General features: G+C 49.4%; 1 protein-coding gene across 25 annotated transcripts; it reads right to left on the bottom strand.

Annotated features, from left to right (window-relative positions):
* Positions 1 to 1,001: 1,001 nt before the first annotated feature.
* PAX6 (paired box 6) lies at positions 1,002 to 19,526 on the bottom strand. Of its 25 annotated transcripts, XM_030450993.1 has the most exons (13): positions 19,443 to 19,526; positions 15,838 to 15,914; positions 15,427 to 15,481; positions 12,532 to 12,662; positions 11,617 to 11,658; positions 11,308 to 11,523; positions 10,593 to 10,758; positions 5,932 to 6,090; positions 4,996 to 5,078; positions 4,562 to 4,712; positions 4,323 to 4,438; positions 2,212 to 2,362; positions 1,171 to 1,362 (listed from the first exon to the last, which is right to left on the bottom strand). In XM_030450993.1, exons 3-13 carry the CDS (start codon positions 15,434 to 15,436, stop codon positions 1,277 to 1,279), a joined length of 1,311 nt encoding a protein of 436 aa, XP_030306853.1. In that variant the 5' UTR covers positions 15,437 to 15,481; positions 15,838 to 15,914; positions 19,443 to 19,526; the 3' UTR covers positions 1,171 to 1,276. The 25 variants fall into 25 exon arrangements, with proteins under 25 accessions (XP_030306850.1, XP_030306860.1, XP_030306848.1 ...); XM_030450990.1 differs by lacking the exons at positions 2,212 to 2,362; positions 15,427 to 15,481; positions 15,838 to 15,914 and having other exon boundaries at positions 1,002 to 1,192; positions 1,224 to 1,362; positions 19,443 to 19,455; XM_030451000.1 differs by lacking the exons at positions 2,212 to 2,362; positions 15,838 to 15,914; positions 19,443 to 19,526 and having other exon boundaries at positions 1,002 to 1,192; positions 1,224 to 1,362; positions 11,509 to 11,523; positions 15,427 to 15,436.
* Between the last annotated feature and the right edge of the window lie 3,432 nt (positions 19,527 to 22,958).

Consider the following 22,958-nt stretch of genomic DNA (forward strand, 5'->3'; position numbering starts at 1 on the left):
ATTCTGCTGGTTTCTGGAGTTCATTTAGAGCATCCCCAGAAACCCGAGCTAAATAAACAACCTCCTCCTGCTCTCAGCTGCAATTAGATACATGAACCTATCTTCTTTTTGTTAGCCCAAATTACAGGCTGGTGGAAGGGCTGAAAGTCTATAAAAATGTTTCTTAAGAATCCCTCCTTATTGCAAACTGAAAATAAATTAAAAATAAAACTTAACGAGATTAACCTATCACAGTAACAAAATTTGCAACACCACACTATAAGGTTAAAAAGAAAATAGTATAATAAAGGAAATACAAAGGCTTTGGCATGGTTTTTACAATCAACAATGGTTAATTTTGATATGTAGTTGTGAACAACTTCAAAACACTTAAGTTTAAAACTCTTGCAAGCACTTTTAATTGATTAGGAATGAATTCTAGATGCACAAAAATGATTGGACTGTGAACAGTAGTACAACTATATCTAAGAACAATTAACTCTTGCCGACCAAAAAGAAACGTATGATGCATGAAAATGTGTATAAAACATCTATAGAATATTCTTGTCAAATATAAATGAAATTAACTTTATTATAGAAATCATTCTGGGAGATTTCTAGGGAAGACAAATACTTACATTTCGACATAAAACAAATTGGATTATATCGAAGACACAATCTACCTTTTATCTATCAAACTCTTTTCTTCATCGAAGTTCTCTTACCCCCTGTTTGCACATAGCTTCAGCCGTTAACAACCTTTGGAAATACCAACAGATATTTTTCTTACATAAATCTAGTGCGTATTGTTCCAGGTTTAATTATATGCAATGGAATGATACAAACTTGGAACATCAATCCATAATCTATGAACAGATTGGTAGAAGTATTCGATATATCTTGATAAAACTCTTAAATTCGTGGCAAAGCTTGTTGATCATGGCTTCTTTTTTTTTTTTTCCTTTTCTTTTTTTTTTTTTAAAACAACTTCATGACCAACACAGATCAAACATCCATCCAGTCTACATTGTTCTTTTTTTTTTCATTATAACATACAAATGCCCATTTACAAATAATACACCAAAATGAATAAAAGTTTGGATACCAAAATGAAGATTTGTTCCAACTGATATAATGCCTTCAGTGTACAAAGGTCCATGTGAAAGTCTTTTCCATGTGTTACAGCATAGGGCACAGCTGCAGTACAGAAGTACTCTGAGAGCCATTCTTCCTTTATAAAATACTGCTGAACATCCAGCTGTTGTCCATATAGTCATTTACAGAATTAACACATGTTTTACTGTAATCTTGGCCAGTATTGAGACATATCAGGTTCACTGCCAGGAACTTGAACTGGAACTGACACTCCAGGGGAAATGAGACCTGAAAAATTGAGGGGGGAAATGGATATTTTAGTTTTTCTATTCATAGCACAATTTTTACCTTATAGTTTCGTAGATTTGTGCTTGTATTCCTGTAAGTATTAAATCTCACCATCTACGAGCCTGCAGAATCAGGCTGGGGGGGTGGGGGGTGGGAGGGTGATGGTGGTGGTGGATATTTTAATAACCTATGCACATCTCACTGATTTGTTGTTATAAATAAACTGTCATGCCTTGAGATAAATGCCAGAGCCTCAGCTCATTTGTATCAGTTGGGAATTCAGCCCAAAATACACTGAACATTTCTATTACTTTAAAATGTGTCTGGCTTGTTTCTGCTTATGCTGACACCCTTTTTTTACCCTGTTTTGCCCTCTCATGCATAGGTTAATATTTCTACAGGTTACCTGCCTTTTCAATCACTTCAGATATTTGTCAAAAAGCAGCCTCTAACACAGACATGGGAAAAACACACCCAGTCCTGTAAACAATTTCCCATACATGTAACTTCACAGGTGTGAATTCTGCTGAAATTTAACAGTGAAATAGATGCTGCTCTATAAATTAATTATACAAGGAAGACTGTACAGGATGAGGGCCTCACTGAGGAGCTTTCCACTGTACTGCTATTCAAACCACCTCTGTTAATCAGCCCTCTTTCATCTCCCCTTCCAGCAGAGCCTTATAAAGCAGATTTTGTGCTCCAGCCCATGAGGTTTTACATTTTCATCTTCTGCCAGGTTCGGCAGCGACTCAGCCCAACAGAGAGACCTCTCCCAGAGATAGGGAGTGACTTCTCCCAGGAAATACACGTGAAAAAAAAAAATCTGATGGCTGTGGGGTCACTCACCTGTGGAAGTGGTGCCAGAGGTGCCCATTGGCTGGCTGTTCATGTGTGTCTGCATGTGAGGAGGGGTGTATGTATCATAGCTCCGGCCATTCACCGATGGACTGGTGGGCAGCATGCAAGAGTAGGAGGAGGTCTGGCTGGGTACTGGGGGCTATTGGAGCAAAGGATAAAAAACTGTGTTAAGTACCAGCAGAGGTAAACACAACACTATGCTCTTCTCAATAGCAGCATGCACAAGCAAAAACAAGCTTCAGTTTCCAGTTCAGAGACCTAAATCCCTGTTCAGGGCAGCAACAAAGCAGCCTCTTCCCAGAGGTTTTCCTCTCTATAGAAAAAACATGGGCAGTCACCAGCACCTTTTTAGACACATTTGGTGACCAAATCCCTACATTTAGGTGCTATCCAAAGCCAAGGAACCAAAGCACTTGTTTGTGCTTATGTAGATGTCTTGTGCCATTTGCAACCACAGAAAGACAGAGTAGGGCTGGCATCTTCTCTCATATTTGTGGTGTAACTAAAAATTACTCCATCAAGGTACACAGGCTGGTTCTGAATCTTCAAGCATGTTGCACATATGCACAGATGATACATGGGTTTGGGGTGAGAGAGGCTCTGAAGAAGAATCAACACACACTCCAAAACCATGCCAGCAGCATCCCAGGAGACCAGACATCTCTTTTTACCACAACTCCAATCCCTAAAATGCCATCTGCCAGGGGACAGGGCACCTGAGGGTAAGGGCTGAAGGATGGCATGGCTCTGAGGAGAGACCAAGCAGGAGCATCTCCTGCTCCAGGGTGCTGGGGGAGTGAAAACTGATGCAGCTCTGACACAGGGAGGCAGCAGGATGAGTAATTCCCGCTCCAAGCACACGAGACTCAACATGTCTGCACGTATTTCCTCAATCTGCATGTCCCTGACACACGCCATCTCCAGAAAGACTGACAGCCTTGCTCACTAAGCACACACACTGTGCTCCAGGAGAACCAGCAACGTGCTGATGGTTCAGCTGCCAAATCTTCCTCTCCGACATGGAGTGGGCATCACACAGTGGTGGCCACTTAGGCAGGACTTTCCAGAGCAGCTCACACATGCCAGTTCCCTGCCCAGGTGCCCAGCAGTGAGTGAGGAGCCTCCTCCTTTCCCAAGGGTTTCCTTCTGTATCAGCCTTCTGATCTTTTTGTCATCTGCTCTCAGCCCACTGCTGGGAAAGGCACCGCCAGTCTCTAACATCACGGAACAGCAACCTAGCGGACGTCATTTCTTTCCGTGGACTCACAAGACTCTAACTTTATTTGGTTAATTTTGGTTCAGCAATTAGTAACATAGTAATTGCCACAGCGAAGGAGTCAGGCTCTCTAATCTGCTCGCCTGTCTCCAGCAGTGGTCAATGCTGCGTGCTCAGACAAAGCTGTAAAACTCCCGTAATTGGCCAGCACCTTCCTAGGCCAACCCCACCATTAAAAAAGGAGGAATTTTGCATCTGAAAGGTCTATAGAAACAGACCCCAAAGGAATAGATTTCTTCCTAACCCAGCTGGTGATCAGCTAATGCTTTCAGGCATGAGGATTGACAGCTCTTGCAATTCTGGCTTAGCTGGCATAACCACTGATGCTAATCACATCCTTCCCTCGCTCAGGTGTTCCTAATGCGCTGCCGCCACATTACCTATGCCAAGAAGGTCAGATCCCTCCAGCAGCTTATTCAGGCAGCAATTTCTACAACACTGCACCAGTGAGTTCCATAGGTTAACCACCGTTTGGTTTTTGGTGGTTTGGTTTGTTTGTTTGTTTTGGGGTTTTTTTTTCCAAAAAGGGCTTTCACATCCCCGATCTGTTGCCTTGCAATTTCGTGGGCCTTTCTCCTCTAAAATTTGGGGAAAAGTTTTGTCAGAGCACTGGGAATTACAGTGCCCTTTCCTTTGTGATTGTCTCAAAAAAGCCAAGGAAGCCTTTAGCTGCAGTTCCCTGACCCATGATTTGGGTTCATAACCTCCCACCCTGAGAAGGAAGAGAACGAGAAAACACCACCCCACACTCATGCTCCCACACCCCCCAGAGGCCACTGAGTCCCGTGGGAGCATTGGGCCACGGTGGCAGCACTGGACTTACTTGCATAGGCAGGTTGTTGGCCATGGTGAAGCTGGGCATGGGCGGCAGCGCACTGTACGTGTTTGTGAGCGCTGTGTCCGTTCTGCCCAACATGGAACCTGATGTGAAAGAGGAAACTATAATAGAATAGACAGATAGATCAACACATTAGTTTAACCACAAGTACAGCTGGCAATACAGTCTCAGAGTCTCATTTTTCCCAAGAGGGTGAATGAACACGAGTGGGTCAGTGGCATTACCAGGGGTGGTTGGTTGTGGGATCGGCTGGTAAACACTTGTGCTGAAACTACTACTGATGGGAATGTGGCTGGGAGTGTTGCTGGCTTGTCTTCGCTGGTTCCTCAGCTTCTCTTCCCTTCTCCACTTGGCCCTTCTGTTAGAAAACCACACCTGGAAACACAGCATTTGAGAGACTTGAGTGACCTCACAAAGACCAGAAGCATGGGGCCTCCCCCACCTTATTCAAGGCCATATTGCTAGAAAACCAGATTGCAGTGTAGCAAAGCAGTCTGCAAAGGCAACCCCCAGCTGCTGTTATTTTCCTAAAGGAGGAGATGGACAAATACCTGCTCATTAACAGGGGCTGCCCTGTGCGTTGAGAAGCCAGGAATAACAAAATTAGAATAGCAATAGTAAAAGCAGTAATAGTCATAACTGCACAGCATCTCAGTACCTGTATCCTTGCCTCAGGCAGGTCTATTTTAGCAGCTAGTCTCTCTCTTGCAAACACATCGGGATAGTGGGTCCTCTCAAATTCTGCGGAAGGAAATACTGTTGCATTAGTTGCAAAGACTTAATGTAGCTGTCTGCAAAGTCAAGAGTTGTTCCTGCGCTGCCTATGCTTTAAATGATCTTCAGAAGCATTGCTGGAATGGCAAAGCTGGGTTTTTTCCATGTGTCTGTGTTTTTGTGTGTTAGGAAGGATCTCGCCTTGCCTGCTGGGGAATATCGCCAGGGGGTTAGGGGGGGCTCGGGTGCAATGCTGCATCTTTCAAGAAGCAGCAAGGGCTTCTGCCTCCACTGAGGGGGTCCCCAAGGCAGCTCTGACCCTGTCACCAAGAAGTGAAATGGCACATCGCTAAATAAGAGCAGAAAATAAGAACAAAGATCCGCAGCGGGTCGGAGGCGAGGTGCACCCAGGCTGGTCAGGGAAAAGGGCACCTGCTCCCAGCCCCAGGCAGCAGCAGCGCTGGGGATGGGGATGGAGAGCGAGCGTGAGGGCAGACAGGGGGGACTGCTGCCAGCCCCAGCTGTCTGCCCTCACCTCCCTGCTCCACAGCAATGCTGCCCAGCCAGGAACATGGCACAGTGGGCAGGAGGAGATTTATCACCCCTGAGAGGAGCCTGGGGTGTAATACCAATGTTCCTGTATGATCTGTGCCCCCAGTACATTCCCTTTGAAAACCTTTTTACAGATTTTCAGTGCCTATCGCAGCCATCGATGAATATTTGGAGCTCAGTGATTAAAAGAGCATGGTGGGAGCCACAGCCTTAAACTATATACATGTATAAAAGGCACGTGAATGCTGTGCTTCTGTTCATCTCTTAATAGAGCCAGGGCACATTTTGTTTTTCTCTCCTGCTTCAGCTGTAGGAAAATGTCACTCACCTTTCTCAAGGGCTTCGATTTGCTCTTGGGTAAAAGATGTCCTATTTCTCTGCAGCTTTCTTTTCAGCTGGAGTCTCATTTGGGCTTCATCTGAATCTTCTCCATTAGAGCTGATGGAGTTAGTGTTTTCCCCTCCTCCCTCCTGTTGCGGACAGCCGTCTGTGGAACCAAGATTTGGAAAGTGAAAGGCAGGTACCCTCATTTTAAGATCCTTATCAGAGAAATAACGTGATAAGAAACAAGTTCAGCCATTTTTGCTGACACCTCCCCTGAAAACATCTAAGGTATCAAAACAACATCCAGATGGTAACACAGGTAACACAGACACATTTCAGTTTCCAACATTATCACAAACATCAGAGATGAAGAACTGTGATCGCCTGGTCTTAATTTCATTTTGTTTCTCCTCTGAAATAAAACCCACATAAAAATACTTTCTTCTGAAAGTGATTCTTTCCATGAGTCACTGCTACAGTGCCATGGCAGTCTCCTCTGTCTGCGGCATTTATTTACCTATTGCTATATTTAAAATAGTGATGTTCAGTATTTCAGATTATCTATAATCAGTAATTCCTATCTAATCAATTAGATGTTGATAGGTTTGCAGAAAATGCTATTAAGAAACCAAACCAAGCTTGTAATCTTTTTTAAAAAATATTTATCCAGTTTTTATTTGAATTCTGCACAGTCAATTTCATTTTAAAGGTTGTGAATTTAGAAGTGCCTGCATTGTTCTGCAGTTTTATTCAACTATTGTATGAGTGTGCATTGCCTTGACACCTATTACTGAGCACAGCTGTAATTATATCATCACCAAGAACAGGCTATAATTGCTGAAAATGGAATTTTATATTTAGATAAAAGGACTGTCCATTCTTTGTAATGTGTTGCACCAGAGAAAAGTAAGATTTCTTTTAAAATTTTAACATGTAATTTTAAAAGAAATAGTAGCGAGTTCACTAACTAGCTAAATACGCTATTCTGCAGCTGAACGGTTGGCATATCATTTAAGCAGTACATTTTTAATTAGGGCATTTCCACCAGTTTTAATGTAATTTCTGTCATTAAACAGGGGGGAAAGTTTCATTGTGCTCCCCTTTGGGCAGTCGCAGGGATGCGTCCAGGGGCCGACCTGCTTTGCGGGGCTCCTCGGGCACCCCGAGCCGCCGGGGCAGAAAGGAATGGACCTTTCTGCCGAGGCAGAGAAGTCGTTGTCCCTAAATTAGCTCTCCCTCTCCTTTCAAAGCATATTTTTCGAGGCGTTTTGATGTCGCATAAAGGGGGAGACGGGATGAAGGACGCATGGGCTACTTATGCTAATTCCCTTGAAAAGTTACGCCAAAAATAAATAGCGACGCTCCCACTACATCCTTTAAATATTGTGGGAAATCAACTTTAAAGTAATATCATTTATAATCGGCGAACAATGGCCCCGGCCTTCAAAGCTCGGGGGGAATTGTGACAGGATCTGGTGGGACCCTTTCAACCACTTTGAAATGTTTTAAAACCCGAACTTTCTCCCCCATTTAAACACAGGGATTCAGCGGCCGTGGTCACCATATGGGCGGCCGCAGCCCCATTGAGGCGGCCGGCGGCGGGTGAATAGCCGGGGGGGGCCGGGGGCTGCCTTTCAGGGGCACACAAAGCCGCCGAGCCCGGGGATGGCCGCCGCGGCGGGGCAGCCTCCCTGCCAAGCGCTGGTGGCAGCGCCGGGGGCCGCGCCCGCCCGCCGCGGGGGCCGCCGCGTAACCTCCGCCACCGCCCTCATCCATCACTGTCCTCACGGACCGGACCGCCACCGACCCGGGGCGGAGGGGGGTGGGGGAAAAGGGATGAGGGTGGTGAGGGGGGAGCCTCCAAAAGGCGGCGGGATGGCCGGCTGCCCCCCGCGCCGTCGGGGCCGGGCAGCGAGCCCTGACTCCGCCGGGGAACCGAGGGCACTCGCGGGGCCGAACCCACCCCGCCCGGGCCAGCCCAAATCGCTCCCCCCCACCACTTATTTTTAAACTTTTGAAGCCATTTCTTTTTACAGTCTCGTTTCGGCGTCATGCCCATCTGCCCCCGCCCCAGACCTTTGAGACAGCGAAGAGTTTCACCTCGAGCTAAACTCGCTTACGATTATTTAACCCCCCCGCGCCAGACAATTAAGATCTCTTCTTTTAGGATGCCCCCTCCATTGATTTTTTTTTTCTGTTGTTGTTTAAGATAAATAAATAAATAAATAAACAAATAAATAGAAGCCCCTAAAAGGAGAGATCTCAATAGAAATGTTCCACCTTCCAGACCTAATCCGTAAGAAACCGAGAGAATGTCCGTCCCTATTATCCTATAGCCAGACCATCTGACGCTGGGTATAGGATTTGTTTCCTGGAAAAAAAAAAAAAAAAAAAAAAAAAAAAAAGACGCTGGGAAATAAAATCATTCCTTAGTTTCTTAGTGTCTTAATCAGTGAGGCGGAAAACAAGCAAAAAAAGATAGCAAACCAATTGCGGCACCTCTCAGCTATAGAGCTGGGATCAAAACATTGTAGCATCTGTTGAAAGAGAAAGTGTCTAAATCCTATAGAAGGCTTTAGTCTTATAAGAGAGGGAGAGGGGGGGAAAGATAAGAAACAGTGTCTTGGTGATCCCTAAAACCACTAAATCACTGGAGAATTTCTCCCGGATAGAGATGTCTCTTTTTGTTCTGTCAGCCCTCATGTATCCATTATTTTATTCACTGCTGCATGGCGTTTATCAGATTGAGACCATATTTGTACCCCTCTGAGACCTAACCTCGCCTTATGCTTTTTGAGTAATGGACTCTTAAAATCCAGTAACATACCCCTGCAAGGGAAAAACATTAGAGGGAGCATGAATATTCCAGAGGAAATCCATTTTATTAATTTTAATTTTGCGATGTGGATGTTTTAAGTGCTTGCCTGCCTCTCCCTCGCCCCTCCTGCCCAAGCACACACGCACCCCCGGGCCCGAGTCAGCCCTTCCCCATTCCGCACCGCTCCGCACATCTCCGCACCGCTCCGCACATCTCCGCACCGCTTTATTTCCGTCACAATTTGGGAGAGGGCTCCTGGGGTCCTCTCGCCCCGGCACGCTCCTGCCCGAGGCCCGCGCTCTTCCGCGGAAACTGTGCTCATCCCCACGCCACGGGTGGGGTCACTACAAGCTCCCAATCGCTTTCCCGACACCCCCTATTCCTTCTTTCCCAGACCCAGGCGCATCAACCACATCGCTGGGGCGGACAAGGTTTGTCCGCACCGCACCCGCGCACACGGCGCAGAACTGGGCCCTGGAGTACCGCTCTGCGACGGGGCGGAAGAGGCGGGGGGGGGGGGGGGGGGGGGGCACCCTATATTTCTCCATTTAACGCCTTCTCTTAAAAAAGAAATAAAACAAAAACTGGAAGGAACGGAGAGTGCCCGAGCCGTCCGATACAGCAGGGGCGAAAAGTGCGCTCCTCTCTGCCATGAACCGCTCCGCGGCTTGGCTCTCGGGTGAAGGGCAGAGAGGGAAGGACGGGGAGCCCAGCCGTCGGCCCGCCGGCCCCGGGGTGTCGGCAGCGGGGTAGGGACAGTCCCCGCCCGGCCTCGGGAGCCGCAGGTAGGGATGAGCGGGCGGTTGGGTCCGTCCGGGCTCCGAAGGGAGACATGGGGCAAAACAAAATTGGGAAAAAAAAAACAAAGTGGGGGAGGGGGAAGCGAGGGCTCCGCTCTATCTTTCTAGTGTCCTTCATAGATTGTTTTCTTCTCTTAAAACTGACATGTCTAATTGGCAAGCGGTGCCATATCGTGTCCAGAGGTCTCCTGTGGAACATTTCTACAGCTGTCTCCTTCAACTAGACGCTTATTCATGTCGCCTTAATGAGAAACAAAACGATCTCTAATGAGCAATTACATAGCGACAGAATTGTTCCCATAACAAATTCTTGCGTGTGACAGAAACATCCTTTGTACCAGATATTCCGCACACAGTTACCGATTTTTTTTCCTTGCGGGGTGAAAACAAAAAGCAGGTTGTTGTATATAGACACCTCTTCTAAAGGAATGACCACAGCCAGGGAGAGCGCCGAGCCTCAACAGAGCCCGTATTCAAAAAGAAGCCATTAACCATCTTAAGTATGTAACGTAACATCCCATTATCCTTCATATTATCCCCTTGTCATTCCCACAACAAATACCTATTAATCTTCAGGATAAACAGTTTCCTATATTTACAAAGTTGTTTCGGGTCCATTGAGGAGGAACTATAATCAGCCCTACAGAGATAGTTACCGATCCTCCCTGCTCCGGAGACCCCGGCGAGGGAAGGAGTCCCGGGCGGGGAGCTGGAGCCCTAATTACCGGGCTGATGGGCCAGGGTGAGGATCAGCCCCGCGACCCTCCCGGCTCTGTGGCCACAGATTTGGTAGCAGCTGCCCTCGAGCTCCCTTGCTCGCCACTGGGATGGGGCTGGAAGCCCGCCCGGCTCCCGTCGCCCACCTGCCCGCAGCTGACCGTGGAGGCTGCGGTAGGGACGCCCTCAGCCACTGTCCTGAGAAAATTGTCCACTGCCCTTAGCACGGCGGCGACGGTCGGACAGGGGGCAAAGGGGACCCTCGTCGGGGCCACCTCCACCGGGCGAGGCCGAACCTAGCCGGGGAGCACTGGCCGGGCTGTCCCTTACCTTGAGCGGGCTGCCCGGGTACCGAGGTGCCGGGGTACCAGCCGGGCCGGGTGCCCCAGGTCCCCGTCTGCCCGTTCAGCATCCTTAGCTTGTCGTACATCCCGTCGGCACCCATCTGTTGCTTTTCGCTAGCCAGGTTGCGTAGGACTCTGTTTATCGACGACACCTGGAAGGCAAAGGACAGGAAAGGCAATGGTAGTGCTGTAGCGCGCTTCCCGAGAGCCACCCGCGCAACCCCCGCGCCCCTCCGCGCTGCGGACGGCTCGACCTGGGCGCAAGTCAGGGTTTCCCTGAGCACCGGCTGCGGCCGCCCCGTACCGCCGTGTCCCTGCCTTCCCGACTCGCTTACTGCTGATGGTGGTGCAAACAAACAAACAAACCACGGGGAAAATTTAAAAAAAAAAAAAAAAAAGGAAGAAAAAAAAAAAAACGCCCCAAACCCAACCCTGCAAAACCAAGAGTGATGGCTTCGACTGATGCTCGCAGTCCTGAGGCGCCAGGCGCAGGGGTGACCCGCATAATTTTTATTTTTTTTTTTCCCTCCTTAAAGGCATTTGTCAGATTCTGTATGAAAAAATGCGTCTGACCCTGCCACATGCAAATGATGTGAACCTGCTACCCTCTCATCTGATATCAAAACAAAGGAAGCAGAGGCTCGCTACGGCTACCCAGCATTGTACACAGCACACAGGAAGGTTTTTTTTCATGAACTTACACTGGGTATATTATCGTTGGTACAGACCCCCTCTGATAGTAATCTGTCTCGAATCTCCCAAGCAAAGATGGAGGGGCACTCTCGTTTATACTGCGCTATTTTGCTTACAACTTCTGGAGTCGCTACTCTCGGTTTACTACCTCCGATTGCCCTGGGTCTGATGGAGCCAGTTTCGTAATACCTGCCCAAAATTTTACTCACACATCCATTCGACACCTGGATAGGGAAGCGGACAGAAAATCACATTATTAATAATTTCAAGACAAAAATAAAATTGTTTAAGTATGCATTAAACAATGACAAGCTTACGTTTTGATTGTCCAGCACTTGGACTTTTGCATCTGCATGGGTCTATAACACAAAAATATACCTTAAATGGTATGAGAACTTACTTAGATAGTCTTTTTTTTCTTAAAAAAAAAACAAAAAACATTTGTGGCTCTACCCTCTATAAAAGTGATACTTTAAAAACATTTGGAAGACAAAAAAATCTGGTCAAAACGTAATTCTTCTAGTATTAATGTTAAAATACTCTTTAAAAGTGAACAATAGCTAAGCCATACTAGTCTCCATCGTCCTCACTGCTCTTTGACAGTACTTTGGGGGGACAGGGTGAGTGAGGGGTTATCGAGACCTACATTTACAATGTACCCCTGAGCTGCGCCAGATCGCGTTAGTGTCCGTAAAGACAAATTCCGGGCTACAACTGCGTGGCTTTGAGGGGTTTTCGTTTTTTTTTTTTTTTCTTTTTTTTTTTTTTCGCTTCATGGAAGAAAAAAAGGGTACAAATAAAAAAGCAGTAAGCCACCGCAAATACATACAGATCTCACAAAATAATAAGTAAATATGGGGAGAAAAGGGAAGGAGAGGAAACTGAAATTATGCCGAGCCGTATAATTCAGTTTATTACAGCGAATTAACTGTAACGAGAGTGCAGGTTATCACCGAATGGAAATAAAGGGGTACAAAAAAATTAAATAAAGGTTTTTAAAGGTATATATATCAATATACGCGCAGAAATATCTATTTGCAGCAACAATCGAGATAAGCAGATGGAACGTTTTATTAGGCTGGAAGGCGGGTGGCAGTGATGGTGAGTGGGTGGGTGGGTGTAAGGGAGGGGGGGGGGGGTTGGCAATTAGCGCCTTGGCGGCCAGCGGTGGACAAAGCTGCTCTGGAGAGGAGCGGTGGGAGGACGGGGGGGGGGGGACCCGCCGCCTTCACCTGCAGGATCCGGGAGATGTCGCAGGGTCGGGCGCCGCTGTGAGCGAGTTCCACGATCTTCTGCCGCGTGGAGTCGGGCAGCGGCCTCCCGTTGACGAACACCCCGCCGAGCTGGTTCACGCCGCTGTGACCTGCGGGAAGCACAGCGTCCACCATAGCACCCTCCACTCCCGCGCACACCCCGCGGAGCCAGCCAGCGCGCCGATCCTCTCCGCGCCCCGACGCTTCAGCACCGCCGCTCCGACCCGCACAGGGTCCACCGCGCCCGGCCCGGCCCCGGCCCCAGCGCCGTCCTCGCCCGTTGCTCCCTGGGAGCCCCCGCCGCTCCACACCAGCAACCCCCTTCTGCAAAATCATCGGCAGAGGCGAACTCCCAAACCCAGCCCAAAAACCCAGAATATTCCGAGCTGTATCGCCTTGGGTTCCTTCTTTGCGGTTTTTTTTTTTTTTCGTTTCTTTCCTTCCCCACCAAAAAAACCCCAAAAAACAAAAAAACCCCAAAACACACACACACAAAAACCCCAAACCAAATAACAAAAGCAACCAAACCAGAACCAACCCCCACCAAGCCTGCTTGCATCCGCACAACCGCGGCTCGCTTCGCCAAAAGCAAAGCAAGAGGCTTCCTCGCCAATGCCCAACCTGAAGCTCCAGGCTTTGGAGGAAGTCTCCCTGGAGAAGCTCTGCTCTACGCGCGCTCCGCTCTCCTCTCTTTGGAGCCTCCTGATAAATTGACTCCAAGAGCCCAGGCTTCTTAGCAATAAATAAGCTCCAAATATAGAAGAGGGGGAAAATATGATGAGCCTCTCTGACATTTGTCTTTAAAATAAAACTAGCTGCACGTCAAGTTTGAGCTTAATTTCTGGAAATAGGCGGAAGTCGCCCTGGATCATGCATGGAAGGCTAATTGAAAAGATCAGTTGGAGCACTTGTGGCAGGCGTGTCACTTTATGACAGTACTCTGCTTTTGAAAATTGCATCGTCACGACAAATAGTAGCATGATAAAACGACCCTTTCTGTCCGCATTTGGATATCACTCAGACTAGATTGAACTCTACTCGCTCTCCCTCCGAGGGAGGCTGTGGTTTGAGGTAGCCGGGGGGCTCTGCGCGGACACAACTGAGGGGGCGCGCTCCCCGCGCAATGGATTCAAAGTGACATCGGGGCTGGGGAATTTGCCGCCCCGGCCCAGCAGCGCGGCCGGCGTTGCGACCTGCGCTTCCCACTGCGGGGAGAGGAGCCCCGCGTCCCTCTCCGCCTGCGCCCCGGGGGGCGGCGGGCTGCGCCCCGACGGGCGGGCCGGCGGGGGGCAGCGGAGCCCTCGGCTCCCCCCAACCCAGCCCTCTCCTCCCCCACCCCTCGTCAATGCGTGCGGGAAGCCCATTTCGGGTGTGTGTGGGGAGGGGGGGGGGCGGTGAGGAAACACGATCGCCGACATAAAAAATGGCAGCGGGGAAAGCAAAATCAAAGTTTCACTTAAAAGGTTAAGCCTTAATCATTATATAATTTCCCTGGAGAGCGGTGTAGATCTCGCCCAGTGGCAATGATTATGCGCCTTGTATTCTATTGCTAGTCATCTAATAGGAAAACATATGGTGTCAATTTGGATGCTCTGCACCATATACACCCAGGAGTTATTAACACAAAGCCTGAAGAGCCCGCCGCGACCTTTAAACAAAATAAAGGCTTCACCCGAATGATATCTTTTCTGCGTTTTGCAGTGGCGATCCCAAACGGCCGAGTGAAGGCATTTCCCCATTACCATAAACCCTCGGCACGCCACGGCCAAGGGCAGCCGCTGCCGTCCCTGCCAGGAGCAGGTAATACCCTTCCCCGGGCTGACGAGCCTCGTTTTTTCTCGAGATAAATGAAAATACATCGCAAGGACGCATAGGCAGTGGCCTCGCAAATATAGAAAACAAAACCAAATAATAATAATAATAATAATAATAATAATAATAATAATAATAATAATAATAATAATAATAATTTTTAAAAACCCAGCTCCAGCAGATGCTTTCTGAGAAACTCCCAAACCCTGTTTTTTTACGATGCTCATCACACGGGGGGACAACTTATTACTTATTAACCGGTTTAAAGGGGGGATGGTAAAGGGGTCTCAGACTCGCGCAGACTGGCGAGGTCCCGGAAAAGCACCAGTGTCCCCACGTAAGGGCCACGCAACTCAGCCTGCGCTCCTCATCGCCTCTACACGCGCAAGATATGCGCACGCCCCACGCAGGAGAGCCACGGGATTGTTTAACCCGACAAGATGGAGCCTGCTTGGGCCTGGCTGGGACCTCACACCCGTTCCGTTCTCTCCGACCTCCGCGCAGCTCCTTCCACCGGAGCGCAAGGGGAGGCCGCTTCTCATCAGCCACTGCGCCCGACCGCGGGGTCGTGCGCTCCCGCGTTGTGCAAGCACTTCCCCCTGAGAGGCGAGCACGCCCATCGACGAGGTCTTAAACAACATCAGCAACACCAACAATTTTTAAAAAGGCAAAAAAAATTTGAATAATCCACAAAAGGCATGAAAATGGTGAGCCAAATAAAGGAGGTGGCGGGGAACTGCACCTAGCAGAGTGATGGCTTTTTCCTGCCCAACTCCCACTGCAGAGCAGGTAAGGACACACATCAAGACCTGGGCCAAGAACAGGACAAGCCCCGGCGGCCCGGGAGCCATGACAGCACTCCCGGACCCTCCACACCGTCCAAGGCCGTATCCAAGCACCGACGGGGCGGACAGCGCTCCCCGCCGCGCAAGAGCCACCGCGCCCTGCGGAACCGCCTCCCTCACCCGCCCCGAAGCGACCCCTCGGCCTCCGACTGCCTGCCCGCACCTGCGCGCCCGCGGCCGCCCCCGCCTGCCCTCCGCGGGGTGCGGAGTCACTTACTGTTCTGCATGTTGGGCTGATAGAGCAGTATCCCACGGGGCTCGCCTATAGCAGTCTATCAGTGATAAAATAGGCGTTAATCAGGGGAGGTAGTGTACACAGTGAAGCTTCAGAGAGTCTAATATCTCACAGGCTTACTTTGTTATCCTTAGGCGTCTTCCCCCGATTACCTTAAGGATTTGGGGGCTTTAATACCTCAAGGCGAAAATGTACATATGTATCCCTAACACGCGGAAAAAAAAAGAAAAAAAAAAAAAAAAAAAAAAGGAAAGCAACCCGCCAAGTGGTTTCTCGTTTTAATTGCATGCAGGTGGCGTATTGCCTCGTCGTTAGTGCCCTTCTCTGAGGTGGGGTATTAAGTGGGGCGTCAACAATCACAAAGAGAGTCCGAAGTCATGTTTTAAAACTTGCCTGAAAGCGGGGTAGACTGTCCTCTCATACAATTTAGGGACTCACACATCTGCGTGTCACTAGTTAAAGTCTTCCCTCTAGGACAAAGCAGAAGAAGTACATTAAAAAGTGTGGAACGACGCCGGGAAGGTGTGTAGTGTGGTACGGGCCGGGGGGAGCGGGGAAGGGCGGGCGGCGCTGAGCGGGGGCAGCAGGGGAGGGGATAAAGGGGGGGGGGGGCTCCACCGGCTGGGAGCGGGGCTCCATTTTCACCTCCGGGTATTTCCTCGAGTTGTTTTTGTTTTTGTTTTGTTTTGGTTTTGTTGTTTTTTTTTTTCTTTCCCCGCTGCACTAGCAACTTTTTCTCCCCCAAACTCCCCGTCTTGTGATTAACTTCTTTTTTGGTCTTTAGATCTTCCCCTTTTTCACTGTACTGTGACACACGCTGTCTACCTCGCCTCACTGCTTTAAAAAGTAAGAACAGGAGGGGGTGAGAACTGTTAAACAAAGCCTACAGAAAGCGAACAATGGCCTCCATTCTGCTCCTCTACCCAAACCCCGAGTACAGAAACCCAGGCTCCTTAACCGGCCGCGCAGCTTCCCAACTCAACGGACCAACAACCCTCCAACTTACAAAGAGCAGAGAAACAAGCCCCTTCTCCCTTCATTAGTGCCTGCCTTGACCCAGCGCCTGGACAGTCCCCAGCGCTTTTTTTTTTTTTTTTTCCCCCTCACACCCCCCCCCCGCCTCTTCGCTCGCTCCCTCCCTCCTTTCCCTGCTCCCTCTCTCCTCCTCTCGCCACCTTCCCTCCCCTCCTTCCCTCTCCACACCCCCCCACCAGCACCCCGTGCCACTTATTTATTTATTTATGCGTCCCCATGCATTTATTTGAAATCGTCGCGGGTGAAAATGGAAAAGTAATTTCTCGTTATAAATATCTGGCGGTAATTGTGTTACTGGTGCGAGTTGTTAGGGGTTGTAAAAAGATACAACAGCTCAGTGGGGTGCTCAATTGGGGAGGGACAATTACAATAAAGAGCCCATTCAAGGGGGTTGCTAAAAAAAAGGAGGTAAAATAATGAAATAGTCGCAGCCTTCATTTTCTCTCCTTTTTTTTTTTTTTTTTTTATAGCCTAAAAATACTCATTCTCTTTCTTTTGCCCCTATAATGAATATTAATTTTACTCTTCCTGCATATGATGGAGAATTCAAAGAGGCACGTTTCCCTATTCAGGACTAGCCACGGTATAATTTAATAAGTAGCTTTTAGTAATCTTAAATCCATAAAAATAAACATCAAACAAGTACTTTCTCGCAGCATGAAGACTTTAACTGGTAAATATTTACTGCTCTTTGGAGAGCTACCTGATTAGCAGCAGAGCAAGCTACACTGTACTTCAATGGAGACGTGGCGATATCTCCTTCAGCTGAACTGAACGTGAAGCCATCCCTTTAATACACCAAACACGTCTGCATAGACACACACCGAACGAGAAACCCACTTCTTAGGACACAATTTCCTCACATATTTCAAGCACAACTCATAAACGTGGGGCCTACGGGGTTAAAGAAGCCATCCAGAAAGCCACCATTAAACTTCCAGCCCTCAGCTCTGCCAGCATGGACCTCAGAAATGACAATGAGTAGATTTAAAAGAGGGGGGGGGGAGGGAGGGAAGAGAGAGGGGCGTAAAAAAAAAAAAACTACGGAACAAAACAAACCCAAACCTCAAGCACAGCCGAAAGCGTTTTACGATACAGGGTGAGGGTAGCCAAGTGAATCAAGCAAGGAAAGAGGTGTGGGGCAAGGGGAGCTGTGGTTCTGCTCAGCAAGTCTCTAACGCCTCCAGCAGCCGGTCAGGCATCCCCAGGCCAGGTCCGCTGGACCCGCACCCCCAAGCAACATGAGCGCAAAATCTCCTTCTCCTGACTCAACCCGAACTCGCTGCTTCCCGCGGACCCGCACCCGGGCGAGCGGGACACGGCCGGCTCCCGAGCGAGGAAGGGAATGGAATTCGCCGTGTCCTAATAGGCCGGGCCTAATCTACAAATCGTTTTTTAATCTCGAAATCTTGGTACAGTCTGATGGCGGATAGTAATTTTTTTCTCTCTCTCCTGGTGAAATCGTAATTAAACGTTAAGCTGACAAAGTTTCGCGTCCTTGGGGCAAATGAGAAAAGGATAAAAACGAATCGTTTTGCTATTAGGCACTGGTAGAGGTCAGCAGTTATAAAAATTTATTGTCAAGGGCCATTTTTATTATTTTATGTCCCTAAAATGGAGAAGATAGACACTTTTTTCTTCTCTAGGACGTTTTTGTCGTTTTCTAAAACTCCTCTGCCAGGTACATTTAATCGTCCGAGAAAGTTTGTTTTTAAACTTTTCAGAAATTATTCCTGCTCTGCTCGTCCATGTAACACCTCCGTGCAAAGAGTTACAAGGTTAAATTCAATACCATTTTTTTTCCAATTGCACTTGTGAGGGGAAAAAGAATCAAGTTTATTGTTGCTCCTAGGAGCAAAACTGTTCTCTTGTGGGGTTTTTGTTGTTGTTGTTTTGGGTTTTTTACACAGCGAAGAGTCTGTAACTTAAAAAATAAAAATTAAAAAACCCCAACAACATATAAAAAACCGCTTTGCTATAGTGGGGGATCGTAGAGCAGGGGGACCAAAGGGACTATTATTAGGTTCTTATACAAATAAGTGATATTAGTTTTTTTAAAAATAAAATAATATTATTTTAAAGCACATCGATTTAAAAAGACCAAAAAAATTCCTGAAACCGCGTCCACGGCGCGCCCCGGTGCCGAGGAGGGATGGGGCGGTGCGGGGGCGGACGGTGGGGCCCGCGGTGCGCGGTGCGGGCAGCTCCGCGCCCCCGGCGCTTCTCCCGCTACAGGAGCTGGGAAAGTTGCCGGCACTAGGGACAAGTTGGGAAGATCCCCGGGTGGCTGATTAAAGCTGACAGCCCTTCAGCTCCGCTCAGCTCCCCGCCTGTACCGCGCTTGGGAACTGACTTGGCCTAGGATGTGATTTATTTTTTTTTTTCTTCCCCCCCACCCCCACTCTCCCCCACAGCGGCAACTCTCCCAGCCGTTCGCTCCCTCTTTTTCCCCTACGATCAGGGGTGCTCCTTCCCTAACCGAGACTCAGGGAACACAAAGCTAGAGCCGCGAATCAGGGTCTTCCCTCCCACGCGGCGTGGCGTGGGGCCGGAGCTCGGGCCCGAGCGGGCCCGTGCCTGGGCATCAGGGACAGCTCCGACCCGGCCCGGGCTCCAGTCCCAACGCCCGTAAAACCTGGGGTACCGGCAGCATCGGCGATACAGACGCCGGAGCCTGTGGTCTCCCTGCCCAGCAAATGCTACGTGGGAATTACTGCTGCTGGTGTTGGCATTGATTTCCGAGTCAGATGCTTTAGCTTATCCAGAGGACACGGGCTTACGTGAAAGGCAGAAAGTTTGTGAGCTCCTGGGATGGAAAGTTCCCTGGGAAGCTCTCCGGAATGCAAATGGGAATATGAGAGAGAGGAGAGAGAGAGAGAAAGAGAGGAGGAGAGAGCGAGAGCCCTGCCTAAATATTAAAATGCAAGGAAGGAGAAGTTGGGAGAAGAAATGAGCAGACTCACCTTTATGAGGCATCCTGTCTTGTTGTCAAAGCTCCTGTCAATAGTTTAAGAGCGCACTGATTTGAAATGATGGTGCTTTAAAAAGAGTTGCCAGCAAAGTAGTTTTTCTCCACTGAAGCTGCTGGTTGTGTGATCTTGAATTCCTGGGAAGGAGACAGAGATTGACAATAAAATGGGCTGTCAGTGACTGGAGAGCGAGAGATAAAAGAGTGTGTGAGTGAAGTGGGGAGAGAGAGACAGAGCACACCTATGCTGATTGGTGATGGTTCAAGTGTATTAATGTATGTGTGCCTTGGTCTCTGCCTCGCCTCCACTGCTCTTCACTGGCCCATTAGCAAAGCCTGACCTCTGTCATCATCTTCCAGCAAAACACTTCCTCCCTGCGCCTTAACCAGAGCGGGAAATGCGGCTGAGCCGGGGCTGGCTTTTCAAACCCACTAATCACTCCGCAACATGCAAATGTTCCCTTCGCTCCCACACAAAATATTGCTTTATGCAAAGCAACGCCAGCGCCTCCCCGCCGCCGATTGGCCGCCCGGCGCCCGGCACGGCTCAATTGGCCCAAGCCGTTTGAATATGAATACGCTGGGCCCGGCTCCCGACTCCCGGTTCCCGGCCCCGGGATCCGCACCCGCCGCCCGGCCCGGCCCCGGGCTCCGCCGACCCCGCGCCCGCCGCCTCCCAGCCGGACCTCCCCCCCGCACCGCCTCCGAGCCGGGCCCCGGGGACCGGCGCGTTTTCAGGTCGGGCTGGGGGAGGGGGGAGGCGGGAGGGGACTAGGGGGGGGGTGGAGGTGGCGGGGGTGGGGGGGGTTGGAAAGGTCAATTTGCATTTAAACAGTTCTCTCCCATCCGACAATGGAGATAAGGGGAAAATAACATTCAAATGGTAAAGACATAAATATTTGGGAGACAGGCGCTTTGTCAGCGGTGAATCGCCCGGAGCTCCCCGAGGCCGGCAGCCCCCCTTCTCCGCTCCCAGGGCCGGCGAGCGGGAGGCTCTGCCCGGCCGGGAAAGAGCAGAGCAAATACACCATTTACTTTGTGTATTGAGGGCTCTTGTGAAAGGCCCTGAAGAGTCCTTTACCAAACACTCACAAACTTCTCCCACGTGCCATTTGTTGACTAAGGGCTGCCTGGCTGAGTTGGGATGTTGTTTTGGGTTGGTTTTTTTTCTTTTTTCTTTCTTTCTCTCTCTCTTTTTTTTTTTTTTTTTTTTTTTATTTTTTTATTTTGTTTGGTTAGTTTGTTGCTTTTTTGTTGTTGTTTTTGTTTTTTTTAAAAGGCACCATGGAGGACCTGGAGACGGTGTCCCGTAGGCTGTGGCGGAGGCGGGCAGCAGCCGGGTTCTGGGCAGTGCCACCTCTTTGTGCCCGGCCGCTAAAGGGGCTTCCCCCCCGCCCCCGCCTTTTGCAAAGGGACCCCCTTCACTGACTGCCAGAAACTCAAGGGAGAAAGTAAGTAAATGACTTTGCTGCTCTGACCACACACCACAAGTACATTTGTTGAATGCCGAACTATTAAGACACACCTCAGTAAACTCTAAAGCAACCCCTCAGCGCATGCATTTAAGGTTACACTGGGAGCACCAGTCCGAGCTCAGGGTGTCCCAATCGGTTATGGCGAGTGGTCTGGGGGGAGGGGAAGAAGGGGAGTCTGCACAGGGAAAGAAAAAAAAAAAAAAAGAAAGAAAGAAAAAAAAAGGCTTGCGGGAAAGAAAGGGAAGAAGGAGAAGGGACAGGAAAAAGAAATTCCAAGAGCCACCGCGGAAAAGTGGAGAGTATGAACGCGCAAGGCATAAAATGAAGTCGTAGCCGCATACACTTGACTTCTCTTGACATGTGAAAAGTGCTAAAAGTCAAAGCTCATCAATAAAGTATCTTGAAATTGAATAAGAGCCCTGACAACCATTGCATTCTTAAATAAAGTACAATGAGGAGACAAACGACTCTGCCAAGGAGTTTGCATGTGAGTGAAAGGGCGCCTCAATGGGAGCGGGATAATGGGCTGCCCGGCCGTCATGCACTGTCATCCCCGGTCCCGCCGAGAAGCTGCCACAGCTCCCTAATAGTACAAAATGGGCTCTTAAGAGACTCCTGCCTTCTCCTTCACCGATTGCTTCCCTTCCCATTTCCCCGACGCCGGGATGCCGCGTTGGCCACCTCCGCTCCGCACCCGGCGGGCAGGCCCGGGAGGCAGGGGCTGAGGTGGGCATCCTTTCCCCGGACCTTCCTTGAAGCCGGGAACGGGCCGAGTAAAGTCTTTCTTCGGAGGCTGCGGGGAAGGGAGAACTGCTTAGGAGTTCCTGCCCGGGACCCGGACGGCCCCACTTGCAGATGTGAGGGGCTGGGGGCAGGTTCTCGGCTCCGCCCTTGCTTCCTTCTCCAGGCCTAAGTCAACCTGCAGGTTACTTTTTATGTGGTTTTTGTTTGTTTGTTTTTTCTTCTTCACATGAGTATTTATCGAAACGGAGCCGAATATCGCAATGGATATAGTGGAGCATCTGGGTGTGATGAGATCTCCCCCGAAGGTAAGGCAGGGCAGGAGTGGGGAAGCCAGCGTGGCCATTGGGCTGCAGGGCACCTCAAGGGGGGCACTTCCAAAACTAAGGGAGGGGGCAGGTCCTTCCTCCCCTGGCAGCCTCCTCTTCCCTGCACTTTCCTCATTTCCTCCTCTGCGAAACTTTCCAAAGTGTCATCCGACACTAAATTAACATGCCCGTGGCCAAACATCATTTCAGGAGATCTTTCAGAAAGAAAGTAAGATGGTAACAAGAGCCAAAATAAAATACGAACCGGTATCTCTCTTGTTTCCCCCTCCAGGGAGAGTCCCGGCGACCGTCCCGCGAAGGAGCCTGCTTGCCCTCCTAGTTGCCGGAGGCCGAGGCCGAGTGTCCAACAGCACGCATCCTGCAGGCGAGAGAAAGAGGCTGCGATTTGTAAGATCGAAGGCTCCAAAGGGATTTTAAAAGCTGGGACTTTGTCCTTTTGCTGAAGTGAAGTCAGTCGTGTCCGTGGGTTTTGATTTGTTTGGGTTTTTTCTTGCTTTTTTGCTTTGACTTTTTTTTCCTGTTGCACTGCCTCTCTAGAAAGTGAGCAATTTTTTATTTTTTTTTTTTTAAAGCTCTTGTCCACGGGGCGTTAAAGGGGGAAAAGAGAAGAACCACTGTGTCCGAAGTCTCAGGCAAATATCATTTTTACAAGCTCTCAATTAGCTATCCCTTGGATTAGCACCTTCTTACGCCTCCTCGCCAGAATAAAGCAGCCGTAATCTTGTTGCTATTTTCCCCTCGGGCACAGCGGGCTTTGTGTTCCCTCCCCCCGAAAAAAACTTTTAACGCCCCCCCCAGCGGAAAAAAAAAAAAAAAAAAAAAAAAATACCCGGGCGGAGAGGGGAGGGAGGGCAGGGGTGAAGCCGGTGACGTCACGGGGGGAGGGAGGGGGGGCACCAGTGGAGCGGGAGCCCCGAGCGAAAGTTGAGAGGAGGAAAGAGCAGCCGGGCGAGCCGCGCGTGTCTG

The sequence above is a fragment of the Calypte anna genome, chromosome 5 (assembly GCF_003957555.1).
Source record: "Calypte anna isolate BGI_N300 chromosome 5, bCalAnn1_v1.p, whole genome shotgun sequence".
In the NCBI taxonomy this organism is placed as follows: Eukaryota; Metazoa; Chordata; class Aves; order Apodiformes; family Trochilidae; genus Calypte; species Calypte anna.